General features: G+C 39.8%; 1 protein-coding gene across 3 annotated transcripts in view; it reads right to left on the minus strand.

Moving 5' to 3' along the window:
- Nucleotides 1-25,097, minus strand: part of larp4b (La ribonucleoprotein 4B) — a 46,631-nt gene extending 21,534 nt beyond the window's left edge. For all 3 annotated transcript variants that reach the window (XM_044369237.1, XM_044369236.1, XM_044369235.1), the window contains exons 1-3: nucleotides 24,329-25,097; nucleotides 18,797-18,930; nucleotides 2,533-2,686 (exon numbers count right to left, since the gene is read on the minus strand). In XM_044369237.1, the coding sequence (XP_044225172.1) occupies nucleotides 2,533-2,686; nucleotides 18,797-18,877 (235 nt within the window). In that variant the 5' untranslated portion in view covers nucleotides 18,878-18,930; nucleotides 24,329-25,097. The remainder of the gene's footprint in view (nucleotides 1-2,532; nucleotides 2,687-18,796; nucleotides 18,931-24,328) is intronic.
- Between the last annotated feature and the right edge of the window lie 1,193 nt (nucleotides 25,098-26,290).

Genomic DNA, 26,290 nt, shown 5'->3' on the forward strand with positions numbered 1-26,290 from the left:
GCTGACAGTAATGGAGTTCATGACTACGATGAGTCAACCAAACATGAGTCACCACACTAAAATGTTGGTAAATGTTCTCCATATACAGAATAAAAAAAATACATCTCCATAACTCTGATTGTTTCTAAGTCTATAGATTTGATAATCTCACAAAAACGTCTAAAGTCAAAGTTGCTACTGAATAAGGGTGATGCCCCCCCCCTACTCCTTCATGGCACTCTATAACCTCAACAGTGATATTTCTTTATTTGTCTAAATATACAAACAAAATTTTCTGCAAGTTCTGTCATTTCCTGCAATGATTGTGACAGTGAGTGTATTACTCACATTTCCAGGTCTATATTTATATTCAGGGGCTCTACTGGAACATCTTTGCGTCATTTACAGTTATTTATCTTATACTGGCTCTTTATGGACCCTTTATAGACCCCCCCCCCCCCCCTCTTCCAGATGAGCCCACTCCGATCTGATTGGTTAAGTTTCAGGATGCTGCTCCTCCACAGACAGAGGCTACGTAAACAAACAATAGTGGTCTGGTTTCACTTTTTCTCGCCCTTAACTCTAAATATAAACTTCTCATGATAAAGCCTGAATCTGACCTGAAATACGCGAGTGAACAACCTCAGCAACAGCAACAGAACAATCTGACGTCAGCTCGACAGGGAAGTAGCATTAGCAGCAGTAGTATTTTTACATATGTTCACCTCATATTTTGGTAATTTGACCATGTTTAACATAGACATCCAACATTATAACAGCACATACATGACAGAAAAATCACAAAAAAACATTTAAGTCACCTTTAAAGGTGGAGGAAACAGCCACTGTAAAGGGCTGAGGGAGGAAAAGTTCCCCCCCTTGATGGCAAAATAAGCCCGCAGTGGTGCAAAAAAAGGCCACTATGTGAATGGTCCGACTATAATGAGTCACCGGTCTACTGTCATAAATTTTCCATCAACGTCCTCGCAGACGTAGGAGATGAAATAGGCCGGGATGTCAATCAGAGTCCAACGCAGGCTAATCAATAATTTCTGTTTCACCACCATATCCTTGTTGCCTCTGTTATTGTCTATACTTGGCCGGGTACATTAAAGTGACTGATTATGATCATTTGTGTAGAGGGAAAAACGTGACTAGAGGCTGGAATATTCATAGTTCATACTAAATTGAGAATGAATGATTAAAGAGGTGTCTCAGTATGACGAGGGGGAAAACAGCGGAGAACGGACGGAGGCGGAGGCTTCAAAATAAAATAAGGGGTTTGCGAGAAGAGCCGACATCACTGGTCACTATTGGATTATGACACATGGCTTATGTGCTTTTTTTTTTTTAACACTTCAGGTCCTTTCAGTGCCTCGGCTCCACCTCTCCCGTCCTGTTCTATTCAAGGTTTCAAATTTCAAAAACAAATTAAAAAGAACAGGTTCATAATTTTTCCAAGTCTGTCTTAAAAAAGAGGTTTTTTTTTTCCCCCCTCGCTGTAATCATTCCTCCTCCTCGTTCATACCGGCTATTAAAAGATCCCCTTCAAATGTGCTTTCAACGGGAGTGACGGAGGCCAAAAATTCACAGTGATTACAGTCATTTAGTACAAAAATGCATTTAAAAGTCTATCTGAAGCTTATATGAGGCTTCATATAAAGAGTGCGACACTGAAGCGCGTCTAGTTCGTACACTTAAGCTGCCACTTTAACTCCTTTAAGTGTGTCAACCGTCCCCCCCGTTACTCCCAAACCAACATACATCCAAGGAACTAACATCATGATAACATACATGTTGGTAGATATTATAAATGTAATTGTGATACATGTCAGTGATAAAACTCCACTTGGCTCTTTTGCTCTGTTCAGCTTTTCCAAATCCCACAAACAGCTTAATTGCCTTCATTGTACGAATCCAACTGACACTTTCAACTCTGTTCAGTTATTCGGTTTAATTCCTTTCAATGCTTAAAATCCAACTGACATTTAACCTCGTTTCAGTGTTTCATCTCCCACTGACACCACAACCGCTTCAAGTTCTTACACTTCAACTTTAACTCCTTTAAGACAAAGTCATCGACTTTTTTTAAAGGTATACCACAAATTCAGTGTTTTAACTGCAACTTTCTGCATTTTCATTCAGTTTCAGTTTACTTGTCGTAGGACAGAAAATGGTTTTGTTTTTGTTTTTTTACAACTGTATTCATCTACTTAACTTTAGAAGTGGTCCTGATGTTTCAGTTGGCTTTGGGGCATAACATGTCACCAAAACTTAATAGATGTATTAGATACTTTGGCATTAAAAGGCACAAAAGCCCATTATTAGAAGTGTCATCCTGCTGTCTAAGCTGCCTGCTGCTTTTTTTTAAGTGCCTCCTACTTATATCTGTGTCTATATACATATATATATATATATGTGTGTGTGTTCAGATTACTTTTATATGCAAATATGTGTGTGTTGCAGATTAATTAAATTCCCTATAATGGCCAAAACACCAATGCTAAGTATAGAAGCGGTCGGCATATTTGTCATCCCACATGGTTGGCTGACCTTCTGGGCCGGGGTCGGCCGAACTATCGCAGCCTTCCTTCCATGGCTGCAAGGCAGCAGTTGTGGTGTCGGCACTCCCGCTGGGGTCCAGGCTAAACATGTGGTTGGCCCATGCTTTCGCATTGGGGTTGAGGTCTGAAACCTTGGCGGATTCCTGTGAACAGAATACAGAGTTTGGTCAGAGATGTCAGCTGATGCACATCGACAGGAACTTAAAGAGCAAAACAAGAAAGAATCATGCAGAACACTGTTGCATTTGCTTTTTTGACAACCTGTATCAGCTTAGTGACGAATGAATGAGGAAGGAAACCAGTGAAACCAGTGAGTACTCCACTGATGTAGCATTGCACTCCTATTATATTGTCAGATTCACAATTGACAATCTAAAAATCGATGCAGCAGAACCAGAGGTAACGTCTTTCTTTTTTTTTTTAGGCCACACATTCTTCCTCTTTGTTCAAACCTGGCAGCCACATTACCCACAATCCAACTCAGCCAGAGTCCATTTCAGTGGGAGAGAGTTTGGTTGTGCTATGCTAGTAGCACACTGGTGACATCACAGTTTATCAGAACAGCTCCCTCTGGAGCCACAAAACGCTTTACACAACTTTTTTACACATATGCAGTAGTGTTCTCCCCTATTAAGAGACTTCTATGTATAAAATCGGTTGAATCAGAACTTAACACTTAATTGACGGCAACAAACAATTTCCTCTCTGCTAATCTGACTGTCATACATGGACTGTCACACATTTGCATTACATTTTACAAATTTTGCACAAATAAATGAGGTTTCCCTTTATCATGCAGTGCTTTAATAACTTATTTTTTATAAATGTGCAAAACTGAGCACTGCTCCGAATGATAGAGAGGCACCAATCTGTAACAGAAATAGATAAGGGAAACATAATTAAAACCTACAGAAATGTCATTAATTCTATGGATTTTTCTGTCTTGAGCCAAAGCAACCCTTTAACAGACGATCATTTTGTACGACCACTCCTCAGACCAATAACTTTTGAAAGGAATTGCTTTAAAAACAAAAAAAAAAACACAGCAGAAACAGTGGTACAAGCTGACAGGAATCAGGCCCATAAAGCCCCGCTGCTTGCCGGACATACTCACGGGATCAAAGCAGCAGTTCAGCATGCATGTTTCACAGGCTAACAGGCTGTAGCCCAGAGTCGTGGTCAGAGCCAGCGTTTCATTGAAGTCCTGGGGCATAGCGGGCCAGGTGCTTCCTGTCGGCAGCGGTATAAAGCTCCACTGCATCCAATCCATGATTAACACACATAAACAAGAGTCTAAGTATCTCCGCGGGCAGGAAGAGGAAGATTCATGGCCAACATTTTATGTCTTAAGCCATAACCCGGGCTCCTTCAAGTGAAGTCACCACTACAACCACCACAACCAGCATCAGCACCGCATCTCTCAAAGTCATCACCGTCTCTCTCTCTCCCACCCCCCCCACCACCACCACCACCACCAACTCCGTCAAATCTCAGCCACTGCCACGCTCCGTCTGGCCCCTCTGATCCGAGCAGCTGGGTGGTTGATTCGACAAATTTGATGACAGCAGCGAGGCTCCGCTACCCCGGTGGGCTAGGCTGACGTTGCAGAAGCTGACTGGCTGTCTTGCCTCCCGTTAAGCAGCCGTCTCTGCTTTTGTTTTGTCCCTGTTGCACTGAGTCATTCTCTGCTCGAACGCCGGAGCTGTAAGAAGGGTGTGTGTGTGTGTGTGTGTGTGTGTGTGTGTGTGTGTGTGTGTGTGTGTGTGTTGATTTGCACACCTGAGCTCACACAGAGCCTGCTCCGGGGGATCAGTGTGCTAAATCAACCCTAAGGCATTGCTCAAATTAAATCAGCCCTCTTGACCCCTCGGTTTTAATAGATTATTCTGCTAACGAGTTGAGCCGCTGAGGCAAAAAAGAAAAAGGCTGGGAAAACTCGCTTCTTCTTGTTTGAGAAGAAGCGGCGAGAATTAAGTCTCAGACACAGAAGAAAGAAGAGAGAAATGAGGTAAGACGGAGAGATAAGGCTGGCTTGTTAAAAGCGAAAAAAAAGCAGCGAGAGGCAGCGTTCCTGGGTCGTATTTCACAAACGTTGCACTACGAGATCATTTGGGGATGTGTCTGGCCAGACAGACAGACAGACACACACACACACACACACACATACACACACACACACACACACACCCCCGCCTCTGCTAATAATCCAGCCCTGCACTAATCTAAAACTCCCACTCCTGTCCGAGCTGGCTGCCATAGAAACTGCGGCTGACATCACCGGAAGTGTACGTTCTGGGCACCGCTTGACCTTTCAAAAATTTTTAAATGTTCCCTTCCCTTCACAGAGGAGGAAAAGGTTAGCTGCGTCCCTGATTGAGAATGTATTTTCGGGGGGGTGGGGGGCGGGGGTGGGAGGGGGGGGGGGGGTGTGTGTGATTCATCACAAACCACGCGGACGGAGACGAGTTATTGTCGGTGTCATCGGGGCCGGTGTGAGAACAATAAACTGCAGCGGCGGACAGAAAGAAAGAAAGACAGACAGACAGACAGAGGAGGCAGACATGTGAGAGTCCTTTAGGGGGAGAAAACAACAACAACAAAAAACCAGCTGAATTTGGATTTATCTGTCTATCTGTCTGTCTGTGTGTCTGCGGACCTGAGGCTCTTCTTCCCTCTCTGACAGCTACAGAGCCCGAGGAGACGGCGGGCCCAGACGAGAGCTGCAGCAGTCAAATGCATCACAAACACCGCGAAATGATTCACCAGGAGCGACACCACTACTACACCATTAGGCTGATACCACATCAACAGCAGAGGGTGATGAAGTATTAAGAATTCAGCATCGAAACAGAGAAAGAAACTTTGAGCTGAAGGGTGCTTAAACAGCATTTATTGATAAGGCCTTTGATCAAACAGCGTGATGAAGTCATGCTATGACAGCAAAGATATACAGTTAAAAGTGTGGACACACCTTCCTATTTGCTTGAATGAGAAAGTATGTAAACCGCCCAGGGACATGCATAATGAGTTTTATTGTAATAAAAAGGTTTCACAGAACTAGTGAAGAGCATTTTAAACCTCTTATCAACTTGCAGCAGGATCTTTTTACCAAATGAAGGTTTCTATACAATAAAAAAAGAAGTTATGAGAGCTAAATTTATCACTTTTTTGGGCCACACTGAAACAAGTTGGACATATCATCTAATAAAGTCAATATGACTAACATGTTAGCATATAAAGTCTGTTGTGAAGATTCAAAATGAAGAGTTTGGAGTCGTGTTCACTCTTCTTTTAGTTCTGTTTGGACTCCATCAACTCCTGAGAAAAGTTTTGTCTCAACTATATGAGTTAAAATATATAAATAGACTGAGATGAAAGGTTTATTACGTTTAGAAATTGAAACAGAAACTGGCACAAAAAAAAAAGTTTCCCCAACAGCAATATTTCTGTGATGCACTTCATTGATGTCACACATAACAAACTGTAACTGTTACACATTTTTAACATGTTCAGTATTCTCACTTAAGAAGTAAAAAAAAAGAAAAATAAAAAGCCAATCAGCACTAAGTTGGACTTCCAACGCTGCATATCTATTCGGCCATCTGTGCAGTGAATGGTTAAACAAATGTGTCATGTCAAGTTGTGCTTTCGGTTGCTAATATTGTGCAATAATTAGCCAGCTGGAGCTGTTAGGTATCGGTGTGACGTAACAAAAAAGCAGCAGCAGGGAAAAGACGACGGACTATTTTTAATTTAATTGAGAATATCTTTTGAGGATTTGAGTTTCCTCTGATGTGGTTGAAACTCAGCATTTTTATTTCTGACTCCATATTTTTACTTCTGCATTCATACACAAAGCGGTTTTTTTTTTTCCTTCCAATGCATTTTAACAGCAGCTTGACTGTTACAGTAACGAATCCCGAATGATCTGAGGATCTGATCCCAGCTGGAGTCCAGTTTGAAACTTCTTTCTTTCTTTCTTTCCGGCTTTTTGCTCGTAACTGATTTGATTTAATATGCGCGGCTATAAATAGGTCATGTTCAATATCTGGTTTGTTTCTAACACATATGTGCAAAGCATATGGTGTATCACTCTGTGTGTGTGTGTGTGTGTGTGTGTGTGTGAATAAGGAATGAGGTGGAAACACTGGTTTGGTAGCACCATGGCTTGTGTTTCTATGGCACCAATTTAATTTGGGAGTAAACAAGATTAATTAGATGAAAAGAAAACGATTCTATTTAATGTATTATTTTCACAGAAAAAGGTGATTTACTATCACAATATCTCTTATCTGAAGATGTACTGGATGCTTTTAGTTAAATGAGATGTTTTAATCCTGCCAAGTTAAATACTTAATTATTAATTGTTTAATTTAACAAGGATGCAAACAGGATAAAAAGGTCAGAACGTTGTGTGGATAGAGGAAGGGACATGCTGCCCTGGGAGAACATTTGGAAAGATATTTGCTTTATATGCTTATTAAAGTATATTTGCATCTGCCTGAAAACTAATTCTAATGTCATTATGGAGTAAGACTAAAAGACAGGATTGATAAAACACACAAATAAGGCGTCATGTTGAGAGCAGGGTTGGGCAAGTGTTATATTACTTGTTCCTTTACTTTAGTTACTCATCCATCAGCTCCGTCAACGTTGCCTTTAAACAAAATCCTCCACACGCTGCATCTTTTGTATTTAAACACATGTGAAAAACAGAAAATGAGATTTGTGGTTTGGAAAGATTTATTAACCCAGCAGCTAGTGTTAGCGTAGCCACACTGACACTCCAGACAAACTAAACCAGCGTCAGGTGACTCCTGAGAGTAGGCGAACCCCGTTAGCAATCCGGCTAACAACTCACGACATGATCGCAGAGACCACGCTGACGTCGACCCTCCTCGTCTCCTCAGCTCACGAGACGTGCAGCGAGCAGCCGACAGAGAAAGTAAACGAGCGTTTCTGAACTTCTGCTGTTGTCATGGTCACGCATGAGAAGCTCTTCATTATGTGCATTAGAGATGCATTGATTTATGTATTTCACCTTCATTATTTTATGACTTTCAGAGCTGGAAATGTGTGTCTATTATTTCTCAGATTCTTTGCTCAGTAACTTTGACATCCTGAACTGTGTGTATTCAACCCTGGAAGCCTTTCGGTTCTCCCGACCACTTTTCCCACCACTAATCCTGTCTTGTAATGAGACCTACAGCCTGAAGCATTAGCCCACTGGACTCCGTCGACAGGGAGGTTTTTTTTTTTTTTTTGCCCCGTCCTCTTCGCTGCCAATCTTCTTTCCAATCTTGAGCATGTGTAAATGACAGTGGAAAAAAGACAGCAGGCTCTTTCCATTTCCTAATTTCGGAGCACTCAGGAAAAATAACTTTTTCTTTGCCTGAAGGCTATCCGCTCACTTCTTACCCATTTCCTCAGTCCCACATTCTTTCCTATTTGAAGAGGTTGATTGAAACCCATCAGGGGGAAACATGAAGACACATCCCTGCGCTCGCTTTCTTTACGACGGGCAGATTATTACTCTCTCGATTTCCAACGTTGCATTTCCTCTGCATTCGAGCAGCAGCAGAGGATTAACCATCACTGCTAGGAGAGAGAGAGAGCAAGCTGAAGTATAACAGCAAAGATTTCCCTCTAAAAATACAAAGAGGCATCATCACCCAATCCAAGAAGCTTGATTTAAAGGGCAGAAGCCTGCGCTGAAACATAAGCGTGACCAAAACAGGGAACGATCTGGATCCTGAATACTTTCCTCAAGTCATACTACCGGTGCCAAACAAAAGTAAAACTGATTTCCGATCCCAGACCTCGAAGCATGTAACAGCACGAGCCAGGAAAACCAGTCACCCGAAGTCTACGCCAAGACAGTGGCACAAAATACTGTTCAGGGAGAGACAAGCTTGACACCACTGAGGGATGATCTAGCTTACATATCTAACAACAACAACCCGCCTTCAATCCAACAATCTTCTCTGAGCAAAGAACTAGAAATGTAAAAAGGGACGGTTGGTTAAGTGGTTGGTGCAGAAGGGGGGGGGGTTGGGGGTGGGGTGGGGGGGGGATTTTGGCCTGGCTGGTGTTAATATCCCACCCTGGTGACTGCACATTACCCTGCCAGTCTCTACAAAAGGTGTCACATGTGCTACCATCAATCAAACCTGCAGGGTGGTGCAGAATCATAAGCCATAAAAGACTCTCAATGCAAATGAATGAAGGAGTGTGCGGCGGGGACAGTATGCAGCGTTTCCCCACACAGGAAGGTCCGTGAGTGAAAACAAAGAAGAATAAATCAACGTAGCGTGCATAGCACTTCCTCTTTATTTTTACTCCCTTTTATTTACTGGCATAGTCACTACATGTCTTACCTTGGAAGCCATATTTTGTTTTTTTCCTGATAAGTTGATGTGAGTGGTATTATTATACATGTGCTAAGAATGATACCCGACCAGTGGGCTGTGAGACAGTACCGGGGCCAAAAAAACCAATTAAAGCCATGAATAAATTAAGACACCACCCACCCATACTGCCCACCTTGCGACTCAGTCTGAGTATGCTGTGTTCCTGACACATTTAGCTAGCTAACGCCAGTAAAAAAAAAAAACCCAAAACAAGTGAGGAAGTCTTGAATCTCTGTGGTTTAAAGTCCAAATGCTTGATTGTCTTAGAGTCCAAACTTTATTGTTGTTGTGATAACGTTCAGCCAGTCTGAACGTCGCCAATATGAGAACAGTTTGCAGGACAAAGTTGAAACTAAATATAAAAGAAGCAGCGTTCAGTTTTTATCTGGAACAAACTGTCAGAAAACTGCAGGTCTGCTGCAACTCAAGGCTGAAGACTTTTCTGTTTGCTGCCTTTTTATTAAATCAAATTTGAGGCTTTTGATTAATTTCTTGCACTGTCTTGTTCTATTTTAGCTTATTTGTATTTTCTATTCTCTTAACTCTCTAATAACTACTTTTTTATTGTATTTAAATGTCCTTTTATAATGTATTTCTTTTGCACTTTGTCTTAATGCTTTTAATGTTTTATGTAAAGCATTTTGAATTGCTTTGTTGTTGTTGTTGTGCTACACAAATAAACTGGCCTCACCTTACCAAAAAAAATAAATAAATAAAATAAAATAAAAAGGGCTGGGCTGCATTTGGGTTTTTAGCCTGAATGTGTTTACATTTTGATGAATCTGAGCCGTTGAAAATCATTCTGAATTACTACTAGTAGTTCTTGTTTCCACTGTAACCACGGACTGACCTGTAATTATGAAGAAGAGGTTACTTTATAATAACTATCTCTCTTTTTTTATATGATTTCTAAACAGATATGTGAGTGTTTATCCTTGATAGACATTGAAAAAAACTGATCTTTAAGCTTTAGGTTCAGTTGGGTGATAAAGGGTTAACAGCAGCTGGTAATCTAAAGTCTTTTGCATTCTTGTGTCACTTTTTTTTTTTTTTTTTTTGGTGATGTACTGCTCTTATTCCCCTGGATAAGCAGCCATGCATAGATAATGCATTATGTTAATTTGGTGGTACAGAGTGCAAAATGACAAGTTTGCTTTTTGGGAGATGCAGTTAGTCATTACCAGCCAATAATAATAATAATAACGTTGACATCTGTCATCACGCATTAATTAAACGCAGTCAAATCTTGGTTCCTGTTTAAATACCAAATACACTCACTGATCAAAATCAGAGCGAATGTTCGCTGCATCTAAAAACGAGCTGCACGGCTCACTGCTCCACACCGAGCTGCAACGTCTTCACACGTGTTCCTGAACCAGCGGGGATGTAAACTACCTTGACTTTGGTTTAAAACTTCCCGTGAGACGCACGACAAGTGTGAAGCAACCAATAGAAAGACATCAAGGTAAAAAACTGTCCAATCCCTGACAGACTTCCTGCTTGTAGTTTGTTCTCTGATGAAAAATGGTTGCAAAAAGTTTAAAAAAAAACTCAGGCACTAACTAGATATACAGTACAAGTCTTCTGTTTCTTCTTTAAACTGTCAAACCTCATCAGCTGACAAGATAAAAAGCGCATCAAGTCAGTGAGTTTTAATCTGAAGTCTACATCTGTTCATCATATCTGTACACACAGAGAACAGCGTCAAGTTAAAGGTTTCAGTGAGACTTTACTGTCTAAATGATTTTAACCAGAAGAAAATGATCTTAGTCTGTAATTTACTTTCAGTTTCTCTGCCTAGAAAGTTACAAATCAAACCCACTCAATTCAATTTAATTGTATTTATATATATATATTTATATATAGCGCCGAATCATAACAGAAGTCATCTCAGGGCATTTTTCCACATAGAGCGGGTCTAGACTGTACTCTTTAATTTACAGAGACCCAAACGTTCCCCTTATGAGCAAGCACTTGGCGACAGCGGCGAAGGAAAAACTCCACTTTAACGAAAGAAACCTCAAGCAGAACCGGACTCTAGGTGGGCGGCCATCTGCCTCCACCAGTTGGATTGAGAGAGAGAGAGAGAGAGAGAGAGAGAGAGAGAGAAGGGAATATTCTTGACCTGTTTAACGTCACCTCAACGTCTGAGGACAAAGTGAAGCAATGACTGACGACTTTTGTTTTTTGCCCTTATTTCCCAAAAAGGTAATATTCCTACTAAGCTGTTTACATGGCTAATGAAAATGTATATTCCACTAATATTCCTGTTTACATGAGGAGCATTTTCAGGGTTTCCCTCTCTGCTCCGGTGGGAACGGGGGGGGGGGGACGGCAAGATCTCCGCAGGCAGTGAAGTAAACGAGCGAGAGGTGAAAAACACTAGTGAGCTGCTGCAGCCTGATATTTATAAAGTGATATGACTGATATTAGAAATTTATAGTTACATCCAGTCCCTCGGTTGTCCCATGATATTTACTACACCGCTGAGTGTTTTTTTTAGTGCATCACGCCGAGTCGTCGCCATCAGTCAGGATAATAACTAAACCTCTCCGTCTCCGTCGTTGCTGCTGCTGCTGCTTTTCCGACCTGCCCTGAACTGAACAACTCTCCTCTGTCTGCCTTCCTGCTCCAGTTTGTGTCATTTTGCCTGCGCAGGGGGTAAACAGGCGAGAGGGACGTGTGTCGCAAACCCCCAATTGAGACGCATATTCCGACTGCGCTGTATACACGTCCAATGAATGCTCCTAAAACCTGAATAATACCGGCATATCCCATGTGTCTTTATCAGAAAATGCTACATTCGGGATATCCAAACGGAATATGCTGTTTATCAAATTCAGAATATTGTCATATTTGGAATAATAGTGGAATATTAGTGTACATGTAAACGTACTCATTGATGGCCGGAAGTCATTTCACTGTGGTTTAACTGGCAGATTAAATAAAGAACAATTCAGACACACACTGTTGAACTATGTAAAGCACTTATGGTAAACTGTCCACACCTGACTGAACACTTTATCTTCCTTCTCTTGAAGAGGAGTGAGGGAGGAGATCTACGTCTAAGTAGGGAAACCTTCCCTCAACAGAGACAAAGGTCTACGACTTCACTTATCCCTCCACCTACAACGCCGTCCTTTCATCTCTTCACAAGAGATTTAACAACCGTTCATAATTTGGCCTCATGTGACAACTCCGACGATGCTAACGATTGGTATAATATATATAACCAATTGGTATAAATGACCTTGATAACGACGCAACAGAGGTTAAATACCTGAGACTAAGAGCTGTTGCAGTTACCGCATTACCGCGGTAACGCAATCACGTTACACAGGCTTGACATAAAGAATGACGTGCCTGCTGAACGCTGACCGATAGTCCTGCTGCAAAGGCGGCCTCTTAACGACAACGCTGGAATAAAGAATATTAGAATATAAAGGCTATAAAGAAGAGACTACAGGAATAAATGTATTTGAAAAGTTTACTATATTGGTTAGAATATAAGAGTTTTCTCCTGGAAATTCGTCTGAAAAAGTGTTCCCAACATCAGATATTCTTTTTGAATGGATAAAGTGTAAAACTGACTCCTACTTAAGAGTGTTGCATTATGGGTTGGTTGTAGCCTTAATGTTGCTAGGCTAGCAATTGTCTCAAAGTCTGTTTATAGTGAGTGTGTTACAGTCAATCGGCCCTAAAAGTGTTTTGTTAGTCCAGTTTAAAGTTTAGGAGTTTCTGAAGGCTCCTGTAAGGTGTTTTTTCTGCCACGGAGGAAATAAATTTATGACGAGTGAAAATGAGACCAAAGCGCCTGCAAATATAACCCTTAAAATGATTACTCTGCCTTTAAAAAAAGAGAAATATTTAACGATTAACAGCCAGCAGAATAAACTCACTGCAAAGTTCTTGCACTCCAGGAATCAAGTGATCAATTTCATCAGGAAAATTTCACACATTTCCAAAATATGAATGTTTTTATTTATGTATTTTCTTATGCGGAGTCCAACAAAGCTGCAACATACAGACCACGTAATTTAACTATATTTTTACCACTGATGGTAGGATTTCAGTTAATGTGACCCCTGACACGCATCTATAACTGGAGACCCATCGCCTACACTAACACTCCAAAACTAATTTTGCTAACATAGTTGAGTTGAGTGTCTCTTCAAAGCAGGTACAACTCAATTCACAATTTCAATTAACCATTATTTATCATGACAACATCATCTCTCATCCACACATTACAGGATTTGAGGGAAAACTCTGACTAGAAGTTGTGTTAGCATGAATATTGATGAAGGGTAGAATGTATTTTTGGATAAATTAGCTACAAATTCTTAGTTTTTTCTCCAATAATCAGAATTTTTTACATTTGTTTCATTAATTACACTTTGAATCATAACTTTGACCAAATTAAATAAAAGGTGAAACAACATGAAACAGTTGTGTTATGTGATTTTTCACTGTTTTACCTTCTACTGTAAAAAGCCAACAAGCTAGCAAGGCTAACAGCAAATTAGCTTCCTTGACAACTTGGGCCGGTTTCAATCCCGTCATGTGATGCTCGCCTTGCAGATTGTAGCGGATCCCTCAAGACTCTCCCTACATCTATAATAAACTGCCACTCATGTTTTGTTGCTTGCTAAAGGGTTTTAGCGAAATAGGAGAACATAAATTCCTGAGGTATTTTGTCTCGTGGTCGGTATCAAGTTCCTCAACCACTACATTAAAATCCTTAACCATCGTCCCTTCAACGAGCCAAAAAAATGTAAAACATTCTCCGCGTACTACACACACACACACACACACACACACACACATACATGCAGACAACCTGCAATTAACTTTGGCAGCCGCCCTCGTATTAAAAGGGAAACACAATAATAAAATGGTGTAGACAAAGCCGTCGGGGCTCCGCTCTGTTTGGAGGTAATTCTACGTCTAGGTCTCGACAGCAGGAGGAATGGCATTGTGTGGACTTTTTTTGTTTTTCTGAAAGTGGCGTTTATCATAAGACCAAACAGCATTAACCTCAACTGAACTTCACCAGTTGTTGTTGTTCCCATTGGTTTACCAATGTCAACACAGCAGAATTTCTTGCTTCACTTCTCGATTCTGGACAATCTGCTGAAATAACAGTAATCAATTGATCCATTTAGAGAATAAAATGGACAAATAACCAATATCTGCTGGTTCCAGCTTATTAAATATGAAGGATTTATTACTTTTGTCTCTTTGGTGTGTTGAATAAAAACCATTTGAGACGTCGCTGTGGAGTTTTAGGGTAATTGTGACGGTCATTTTCATACATTTTCTGCCTTTGTATAATAAACATTGGATTAATTAATTGGAAACAGAGACAACTGACAATAGAAATAGTAATTAATTGCAGCTCTTATCTGCTTTGTAAATAAGGTAGAGCTGAAACAATTAGTTGATCAAAAATAAATTGGCGACAGTTTTGATAACAAATTAATAACTCCTTTAAAAATGTGAAAATGAAATGTGAATATTTACATGTTTAGTCTTCTATGATAGCAAATTAAATGTTTTGGACTGTTGGTTTGACAAAATAAACAATTTAAAGACAAGTCTGGTGGAAAATGTGGTGGATATTTGTCACTATTTTATGACATTTTATAAAGACTAAAAGATTTATCAAAAGGGGAAAAAAAGAATCTCCAGATGAATGAATGAATGATGAAGAGTAACAGCCTTAAAATAAAGTATACACTTCAAAAAAACAAATCAATGTGAGGAAAAGCAGAGGACAAAAAACAAACAACAGATTTTGTGATGAGAGGGATTGGAGCATAAAAAAAAACAGAAAAAGGTCTGTCAAACACCAGGACAAAAAGGAGCTGTAAACGAGGGATGAGAAAGGCTAAAAAAATTAAGAAGCGACAACATCCAAACCCAGCCAACACTCCTCCTAACAAGGCCTCAGTCTGAGCTCCGGGTTTTGTTTAGTTGATAGTGTATTATGTTGTGTCGTCACACCCAATGAAGGCATGGGAATCCAACCTCGACTGCTGCTGTTGCTCTACTGCACCCAAGATGTACCGCTCTGTTTTTCAGGCCTGGCCTTCACGCTTCAACAGGGAACAAAATGTCATGCCTATGATCAATAGGGCCACTACGGGCTCATGAAAAGAGAGAAATAAAAAAAAAAGAGGTCACGGTTATTTAGTTACAAGAGTTGCCTCTTATTCTGCCTCCTGTTTCTTTTGCCGAGCGGTTCTCCGTTATATATAATCAGTGTGAGAAATCAACTCCGGTCAAAAGCAGGTTGTGGTTTGTATGATGGTGAGTATTAAATCAGCCAGTTTATAAAAAGGAAGTGACTATCATCCAAGTGGTTGGTACAACTCTGATTATACAAACTACAACAAAAAATATAACTTGGGCTTTGAATTCAAACATGTTAAAGTCATATCGTTAGTATTATTATTATCTGCTACATCTTCTGTCCAACCTCTGTATTCATTGCTGGTGATGCAGGAACTGAAAACCACATTCATGTTGCAATGGTTTTATACCACCAGCTGCTAAATGCTACAAACATGAAAACATCAGCAAGATCTGAACAAGTTTCATTCTCAAAATTATCAGCAACTGGCATAGACTGACAGAGTTAGCAATATCCTACTGTAAATATAAGACTGCTGACATAAAATCAACGAGGATGAAATCAGAATAAAGCTAAATGCTTAATTTCTAATGAGGTCTTCATTAGATAGAAAGATGACAAAGTCTTCAAGTTAGGCATCTTACATCCTGTCTTACTTCACTTTTTAGGTCTTGTCTCACTATCAAGAAGAAGAATAAGAAGAATGAGAAGAAGAAGAAGAAGAATGAGAAGAAGAATGAGAAGAAGGAGAAGAATGAGAATAATAATAATAAGAAGAAGAACAACAACTGCAACTACCAATTATATTGATGAATCTTTCAATTATATTCCAGATTAATCGATTAGTTGTTTTGTCTATAAAATGTCAAAAAATTGTGAAAAATGTGGATCACTTTTTCCCCAAAGTCCAAGATGCAACTTAAAATGTCTCGTTTTGTCCCGACCAGCAGTCGACAACCCAGAAATATTCAGTTTACAGTCATATAGGACTAAAACAACTGAGAGAACCAGAGAATTTTAGCATTTTTTTCCTTGTCTCAAAAAGTGTCTCAAAGTGATTAATTGGTTATCAAAATAGCTGCTGATTCCTTTTCTGTTGATTGAGTAATCGTTGCAGCTCTGAATAAAATGTAAATAAAAGATTGCAAACACTCAATGCTGACGTAAAATAAAAATAGATAACAATGAAAATCAGACTAAAGCTAAAAGCTTGTTTTCATTTTAGTCCTATTTAGAAAGGAAGAAGGTTAAAATGACAAATTTTCAAGATAGAATTAGACAAAAACCAACATACTACTACTGTCATAAATGTAAAAAGCAACACTATACAGCGCTGTCTGACCACTGACCATCTGCAGAAACCTCTGAAGCCACACAGCATGCATGTGTATATAGAGATAAATGTCCTCCAGCTACACGTTTCCAGTCAAAAAACTGAGTTAATTTCACTGTTAAACTCATTAATTCAGTCTGAAGACTTAAGTTAAGAGTGTCGACTGAATGCCAACTATCTCAATGCAATGCAAGTAATCCACTGTGTGTGTGTGTGTGTGTGTGTGTGTGTGTGTGTGTGTGTGTGTGTGTGTGTGTGTGTCCGATCAAGTTCCTCCCATATTGGGAAATTTGTTGTACCCGACAACATCTAAAAAAATCATTAAACTTCTGATGCATCGGAGTCATCCCCCCCTCGAGCAGATGGCTTTAATAAAAAACACACACGGTGACCGCCTGAGGACGAGATACAAACAGCAGACAGCTCGCGTTCCACTGGGTGACACCGACGTGACGGATAAGTAAGCAAGATCAATAGAGGAAGATCAATGGAGTCAACTAAAAGGTGGTGGGCAGAGCGTCTAATAACAGAAGCCAGATCACAGAAAAAGCCACATATTTTACAGTTAATTCCTTGATTTTCAACATGATTTCATAGCAAATTTGACTGTAGTGTCGCTGCATAATTGCATATAGATGGTTGGGCGATATGTGGATACTGTAATAATTTATATTGGAGGTATGTATCCTTTAAACGTCTCATCTCTTCACATTTAAGTTAATCGTACAGTTAAAATGTTGGTCAGGAAGTTGATCAGATCTCATCACTGCCACACTCTTAATTTTAATGATATTGATCTCCGTCCACACATGTCTTAAATGACCTGGTTCTTCAGGGGCTCAGTGACCTGGTGAGTCTACGGGGAACTCTGAGGTGTCCTTTCATAAAACCTAATTTGGACAGATGTTTTTTTTTTTTCTGTTCAGGGAATCAATGTGTGGATCTCCTCATCCTCAGATCCTCAGAGCTCAAACTGGATCATGACTGGACTCATTTAAAACTCTGGACTCAGTCATGTGGTCATGAACGCATCTGGAGCTTGTCAATGAGTTTTATGTAGAGCTGCGATGATTAGTCGATACCTAGAAAATAAATCAGCAACTGTTGGTCATCTTTTAAGTGAAAATGCCACACGTTTGGTCTTGTAGAGCAGAGGTCCCCGACCTTTTTTGCGACAATATTTTCACGGACCGGCCTTTGGAATTGCGGCGGATAAATACAACAAACTAAAATGATACGACATAAAAACTGTGGTGTTTTCTAAATATAATAATAAACCTGAATCCACTCTGTACTTGTATGCAACTTTATTAGCAGCGTCCTCATAACGTTGCGCCGACAACATAACATGAGTAACATCCTCTCTGCCCCCCCCCCCCCATGCTCTCTGGTCACTATGGTAACATTTAAACGTGCCTTCAAAATAAGATACACCACAAAAACAAATATAACATGCATGAAAAACACAACTTGACATAACGCTGAATCAGTGGGAGCCCTGAGCTTGTTTCTCTGCAACCATACGGTCCCATCTAGGGGTGACGGGAGACACCTGAAGTGTGTTGCTTATGTTCAGTCTACTCCGTGCTTCACACAGATCAGGCCTGGTACCAAATGACCTACGGACCTGCAGGTTGGGGACCACTGTTGTAGTAGAGGATAGTAAAGTGAATATCTTTGGATTTTGGACTGTTGGGATAAAACAAGACATTTGAAGGTGTCGCCGTGTGCTCAGAGAAACTACAACAGCCATTTCTCAACATTTTCTGATATTTTATAGCAAAAACAACTAACCTATTAATCAGCAGATTAATCAATAATGATAATAATCATTAGTTGCAGCTCTAGTTTTATGGTGCTTGATTGTAACTGTATCATTGTGTCTTGTTGAGTTCTCTGTATTTCAAAAGCTCATCTATGGACGGACATGCAAACTAACTTACATTACCATTAAATAAATACACTAAATATAATTTAAATAAACAATTTCTCAACAACTTTTCTAGAAAACGAACCGTTTCATGATATGTATCGATGTCACAATATAAAATCTCACCTATCATGAAAGAGGATTTTATTTATATCACCCATCCTGAAGAGAAAAACACTCCAAAACTAAGACTTTTTAGTTTAACTTCAATGCTTAAGAATAACAAAGTTAATCTGCCAATTTGTTCAGGATTTGATGACGACATTTACAATAAATCTTCAGGACTTTCCACAAATTTCACAACACTTGAAACAAACTGCAAAACAAAAACCCTCAGAACATTTCTGGGATTTTCACAGTCACTGGAAAAATGACTCAGATATATTGAGAAGGTTGAAAAAAAAAAAAAAGTGTGTACACGTGTATATTTATATAAAAACTTACCAAATGAGAGCTCTCTTTTGCCTCTTGTACTTGCTGCACCTGTGGTTCAGCGACAACTTTTGTGTCCTGGTCAGAAGTCATGAGCCGTCTGCTTCTTGGCTCCTCAGGGAGAAGTCTCTGTGTCACCAAAGAAGCTACGGGGGGGCAGAAGGGACAAACAAGAGAGAGAGAGAGAGAGAGAGAGAGAGAGAGAGAGAGAGAGAGAGAGTGAAGAACGGATGGTTATCACTTAAGTGCAGCATAATACTCTTAACACTTGCAGGATGGAAAAAGGGCAGGGGGGGCAGTGTCCGACAGTTACTCTACCGGAGCCTGCCAAGGACCGCTGAACTTTGACAAATAAATAAATAAAAACACACAAGTTGTTGAGAACCATCACGAGACAAAATAGGTTGTTTTTTTTCTTCATAGAAACGTCACATCGCCAGTTTGTGTAAAGATTATTGGATGTTATTAGAGCTGCAGACTTATGTTCATTCAATCATTTAATCTATGAAACGTTTAAAATAGTGGGAAAAACCAGCACTCACAATATCTGTGAGGCAACAATGAAGCCTTCAATGTTCTTGTTTTTTCTGATTAACAGTTTAAAATGTTAAGATATTCAATTAACTGTCATATGACAAGAAAAAAGAAGAGTAGTATTCATCATCGATTAATCTGTTGATTATTTCCTCCATTAATCAATTAGTTGTTTGATCGATAAAATGTCAGAAAATGGTGAGAATGACGATAACTGTTACCCAGCATGCACCTCTTGTTTGTCCCGACCAACAGCCTCTAACCTGAAGATATTCAGTTTACTGTCACAGAAGACTGAAGTAACCAGGAAATATTAATATTAAAGAAGCTGAAATGAGGATTTTATTATTATTTCTTTTAAAAAAAGACTCAAAACAAGTAATAATTGATTATTAAAATAGTTATTGATTAATTTTCTGCTGATCGACTGATCGTTGAGGCTTTGAAATCATCACGTTTGAGAAGCTGGAAGCAGAAAATGTTTGGAATTTTGGATTAAAAATGATAGAAACGCTTAATTGATTAAAGTACTTGCCAATTAATGTTCTAATGATCGACTAATTGATTGACTAATTGTTACAGCTCTATATGTTATACTGAATACAATAAAAAAGTAAAAACAAAACATTATTGAGTTATAATTTAAATGCAGCTCAAAATCTTAAAACAACAAATTTATCCACAAGTAAAACAAGTGTTAACATCTCTAGAAAGGTTTGCTGCTCCGTGATATTTATCCAAACATACACAAACCTTCCCGGCACTCAGCAGTTATTAAAATTAATAACCTGTCAGAGACGACATGTACATTTCATTCAACCGTCTCCTTTTCTGCTCCGCGTCACATTTAGCCGCAGCGTGGCAACTCTCGCCAAACCGGTTCCATTATGTTAAAATACAGACAAAATATATGTGAGTCTGATTCAACCTGCAATCTACGGGGAGAGAGAAGGGACATAAGTAGGAAGGATACATATCTATTCTGCCACTCTGCCACCCACTTGTAGACGGGTGTTTTAATTTGGTTAAACAGGTTTAACAGATTTTAAAACCCATAACAGGAACAACCCAACAAACGGCCTCGACTACCTACTCTACATCAGCTGCACTGTGTTTATTGAAACAATGCAGCTGTTTAATAAACAATATACGATATCTGCTGCCAAATAAAGCAACATAGAAATAATTGTGACAGCTTAACACAAAGTTTAACATGTTTAATGATAGAAACAGACTTACAGATATTAATACGAGCTTCATAAAAGCAAATCAAATTCCTACTAAAACAAAAAAGTGAACACACCTTCTTGTGGTCAAATTCATTACAGAGAAGTTGAGCTTGTTGTTGTTTGTTTTTTTTACTGAATTTTACTGAAAGATCCCCAAGTTTCTAAAATAAAAACTTGAGGTTTTACATCTAAATTTTTATGTCCCGGCTCGTCAAAAAGATGCAGCTTTCCCTCCTGTTTACTAGTTTACAGTGAACCGAGTCCTGCTGCCATCAGATGAGCTCTGAATGTGTTTGACACATGATACGAAGTGAAGAAAAATGTGCGAAGATTGTTGCTAATGAGCGGCTGCTTAGCTGCAAAGCTATTAAAAAGAACGACGATAATTAGCAACAGTGTTTGTTTTTTAAAATCCAACTCACATGAAGTTTGCATTTGATTTTGACATTTTAATAATTCAAAATATATATATATATATATATATAACCCCCTAATTATAGATATATTTTAAGGAAGTCTTGACTCACGCTGTGCCAAGAGGAAGAAAATAAGATGCAACAATTAGGCCTATTTATGATCAATTTCTGTTCAACCTACCTTTATAAAATAAACCTTTATGAAACAACAGCGATGGTGAATAACAATCAGATTCATAAAGTTTAAGCTGAAACGATTAGCTGACGAATCAATTAGTTGACCGACAGAAAAATACTCAGCGTCAGATTTGATTTATCATTGATTAAGTTATTTTTTCAGCAAGAATTACAAAAAAAAAAATGAACTGGTTGCAGCTTCTCACATGTGAATAATTGCTGGTTTTCTTTGTGTTTTATGTCACTAAACTTCTCAGAGCTTTTCAGACAATTTATGGACCAAATTTTAAAAATCTAAAAAAAACAATCAGCAGATAAATTGATAATGAAAATAATCTTCAGCTGCAGCCAAAGTAAGGAGCCTGTAAAAAAAAAAACATTTTCAGATTTAAGAAAAGCCGTTTAGAGATGTTGAAATTTGATGAAGTTTCAGCCAGTCATTCGACTAACTGATCATCAACCCCCACACAACCCTCAGATAATCTATTCTTATCCACATAGTGACTGACATTTTTCTACTTTAGTGTATCTGTTTATCTCTTATGCAGCTGTTTGAGTATCAGCTATGTGATTGGCTAATCACTTCCACTATATCTGACTTCAACAGTTACACATTGCACAAAAAAAAAAAAAAAAAAAAAAAAAAAAAAAAGAGGAGGAGGAGGACTCCACCGTGTCCAAACATCACTGGAAACACCTTCTTTTCTGTCCTGTTGGAGCCGCTTGTAAAGCAGTGATAATCCGCCCCAACAATCGGGCGCCTGTCTCTGACACGGGCCCTCGCTGTGTTTGCATACAAAGCAGAAAAAGAATGGCATGGCTGTAAAGCTGATGACCTTTGAGCCACATACTGATTCCCATACATGGGGTGCGTGTGTGTGTGTGTGTGTGTGTGTGTGTGTGTCATGCCACTGCAATGAATGGGGCTAAACACAACTATCTATCAATTCTAGTCAGCTATCAAAGCAGCTGTTGTCATAAACGTTTAACATTTGTTTAGAAGCTGTTTACCAATTGAAATGTACCATAAACTTTTGTGTGTGTGTGGTTTTTTTTTTTCCAGCCACAGCATAGCCGACAATATGAATAGCAGGCTGAAGTGATATGTTAAATGTTTCTGTGGTTTCACAAGCAGGTTTTTAAAAAGGACAGGTTCACCAAAGGTGTCTTAAACCAGCAGTCAGGTGTCTGTATGAGCAGTGAAAGAGGTTTTCCTCTTGTTCATACTGAACATTAAAAGATCCTTCAAATGTGCTTTCAGTGTAAATGATGGAGGCCAAAATCCACAGTGTGTCCACACAGTCATTTAAAAGTTGATGTGAAGCTTATATGAGGCTTCAGCAGTCTGAGTTAGTCATATCAAGTGGATATCTGACACATTTACAGTCTTTACAGCATCAAACTCCCTCTTTGTGTTTCCTCGGACAGTGTTTCTCTGTTAAGCTGCGGTGGAAGAATAGTAACAAAAAGAGGGACTTTGGCACTAAAAAGACTGTAACGCTGAAAGATATCTACTTGATTTGACTCATTTGGACGCTGAAGCTTCATATTAGCTTCACATAAACTTTTAAATACATTTCAGCACAGGAGGAGGACTGTGGATTGGTCAGTATGAACAGGAGGGATGATTACAGCATGTTTCAGTGTTCATTTGGGGACCTGAGTGATGTTCTAAGACAGACTTGAAAAATATTGAACCTTTAAGGCTTTGGCTCTGTCCACCAACATTTCTGTGTGTCATCTATAACCTTACTTGGCAAACGAGCTTCTTTCATTAAGAATAAACCCTCAGATTGATCTGCTCTGGGCCCTACACGTCAAACTGTGCCGCAAATCCTCACACTTAGTTGTGTTTTGGAAACTATAAGGCCGCTGTGATGTATATGCTGTGTCAACACAATGGCTGTTTTCCATTTTTTAGCTTCATGATGAGGGATTATATCCTCCTAGATGAGTTAGATTAACTCCTACAACTCTCTGTGCTTATAGAGCCCTTTTCATATAACTTACTGGTAAAGTCAAAATGCACAAAGTTCATCTTAAACCGAGGTGGTTTACCCTTTGATCCTGACACACCAACACCACCAGAGCACAACAATATACGCCATGCCCTACCACAATGTCATGTCAACACCTTTCACAAACACATAATCTACCTCTACCTCTTTTGAGAAAATAACTGCACTGCAAGTCTCACGATTTACATAACACAGGTGCAGAGTTTGATCACAGAGCTCCTGACAACATTCACAACGAAGTTTGAACTGATATATACCCATAAAAACACTGACCCTGGACACAGTACGTCATTTCCTCAACAGATACACTGAGTCAATCATAACGTCTAGACAAGGCCTGAACCAAAACACACACTTTGCTCAGTTCTGCTCCCTCCCTCCTCCTCCTCCTCCTCCTCCTCCTTCTTCTTCTACTGCGTTGTGTCCATCCTGCATCATCTCAAGAGGTGATTTATAACCCAAATGCTGCCTGTGATGTTTCAAAACAAGCCTCAGGTTCAACCCGTACCGGTGAAAAATGCAACAGAGGGGCCAACGAGTTTATTTTTAGCCGGGTGGGTTACCGCTGGTGGAGGATGGTCACCCCAGCATCTCTCGTGTCCCTTGTGGGCGTGTTGAACCCGGTGTTTTTGTCTCCATCCGAATAAGCTGAGATGGTCAACTTTAGCAGTCAGAAAGGCTGCAACTTCCACCGAAGACGCAATGCAGGCGTATTTAGCAGCTGACACAGCCGATGAAAGGGCTGCAGCTCACATGCCATGCCCATGCCAAGGGCCATGCATTCACAGCGACACTCCTGCGTGGCTGAGCAACACTTAATGAGAGCGAAGTGCGGGTTTCGGAGGGAGGGGAGGGGGGGGGGGCTTCATGCGGGGTCATAAACGACCAACAGCAAAAGCGTTTCAGCTGTAAACAAACAACAGATCGGGTAGAAAAGTACCAGCCATGTCTCGTTAGCTGGCTTGCAGCAGCAGCAGCAGCAGCATCCAATGAAAGATGGCGACCTCCGGCGTGATTTCGCGGATCCCCTCCCAACCAACCCCCCATCGTGTTTGAATCATGCTAATATTTAGTTAGCACGGGGAGAACTAACTTAACCTGACTTTACAGGAGCCAGTGTGCTTTGTTGTTCTTATGTTATATAAGTTTAAAAGCAGTTTCTTTACTCACCTGTCAACTCTGACTGCACGGCAATGCAAGTACTCTGGTGTGAGCTGCAGCTGATATGTGTTGGAGGCTGACTGAGGCCTTCAGTTGTTGGCTTCCAGGCTAAATACGCAGGGTATTAGCTAGCAGGCTATATCGAGCACGCTAGCTGGGAACAACCGGTTTACCTCACTAAACCAAGCCGCAAATAGTCTTCAGCTTTCAGGGGAGATAGCCAAGACGAGTAAGCAGTGAACTGACAAAACGACGCCCCCGAAAAATGTTTGCTAAAAAAAACACACACTCCCGGATCAGCACTGCAAGCTAGTTAGCAAGTTAGCTACGTGGCTAGCTAGCTAGCTTGCCCGATCAACTTTGTGTACTCGATGTAAATCTGGCGGCTGGGAAAAAAAAAGATCACGCGAAGCAGATTCCTCACGGTCAACAGCAACGTCTCTACGGGAGGGGGAGGGAAAAAAACAGAATCTAACACCGACCGAGAAAAAAAAAACCGAGGAGTAAAACGTGACTCGTCTTTTTAAAACGCTTCCGATCGCTCAAACACTCATTACTGTTGAAGACGAGAGAGGATCCCGGAATGGAGAAGTCGCTTTGCTTTCCCTTTCGTGTGCAGCTCAAAGATCGTCTATTCGGAGGCGGAGGGATCACTCAGGAAACGGGCCAGTCAGACTTCTTCTTCTTCTTCTTCTGTTGTTGTTTAACGGCGGTTGATAATCAGCTTATAGGCGCATTACCACCACCTTCTGTAAAGGAGTGTGGATCAGTTACAGAACAGGTACAGTGGTTCCTAAACTGGGGGCCGGGACCCCCACAAGGAGTCGCTGGATTAATTAAAAGGGTCGCGAGATGATAAAACAGGATTGGATACAGAAAAAATATATATGTTGGTATTTTTTTTTCCAAACTCTATTCTATTTTTTTTGCTTTATTTCTTGTTGACTACTGTGTTTTACCTCCTCAAGCCTCTAAAAGTTATTAAAATAAAACAAAATAAGTCCTCTTTCTAGAGCTGCAAGGTTCAGAAGATTGATCAGCAACTATTTTGATAATTGATGAATCATTTTATTCATTTTTTAAAGCAAAAATGAAAAAAAAATTAGCTGAAATTAGCAAATGTGATTATTCATTGCTCTTCTTTGTCGAACATGATGATAAACTGAATATCTTTGGGATTTGGACTGTTAGTCACAAAACCAGACATTTGAAGATGCAACCTTGGACTTGAACGATTAACCGATGAATACAATCAGTAATCAATAACTTTACCGGTAGACAATGCAACATGTGATGAGGGGTCCCACGTAGACTTTGCTTTATTTTAAGGGATCACAGGCCAAAAAGGTTAGGAAGCACTGTTCTATTATATTAAATTCTCCTATTAAGTCCTTTGTTTTCTATAAATCTGAAAATAGCCCTGTACCCTACAACTCCTCTGCAACATTTCTCTAATACCAAGTGTCATGTGATTCCTTTGTGGTGTAATTTTAAGTGTCTGTCTCTCTTGTTGATATCTAGGACAGTATAAAAATACATGCTCCACTGTTTCCTGTAGTCTGCAATGTTCACACCTACCTTTAGCTTATTCATGATAATTAATGTAGTGTTCAGACCGGTGTGACCAAACCTCATCCTTGATATAATGTCCTTCTCCTTTCTATTCTTATTGCTTCCTCTCATTTATCCTCCTTGTATGTTGTCGTTATATTGGCCCTTATTTCCTTTATCCCACTCTTCCTGCCATTTCTTTTAATTTCCTTTTTGATTATATTTTTAACCTCAGCTTTGATATATTTTACTACCATACTTATTTCCTGCCCTCTTTATTCTGAATATTATTTGAGTTATGTCGACTACTATATCTTGCCTTGTGTCTGACTGCATGTATTTAATACTTGTTACAGCACTGCTGGAAAGCAAGCAGAGTAGCCACTGTTACGGCTGTATGTATTCCCTGTGCTGTTCGTC

This window comes from Thunnus albacares, chromosome 12, assembly GCF_914725855.1.
Source record: "Thunnus albacares chromosome 12, fThuAlb1.1, whole genome shotgun sequence".
In the NCBI taxonomy this organism is placed as follows: Eukaryota; Metazoa; Chordata; class Actinopteri; order Scombriformes; family Scombridae; genus Thunnus; species Thunnus albacares.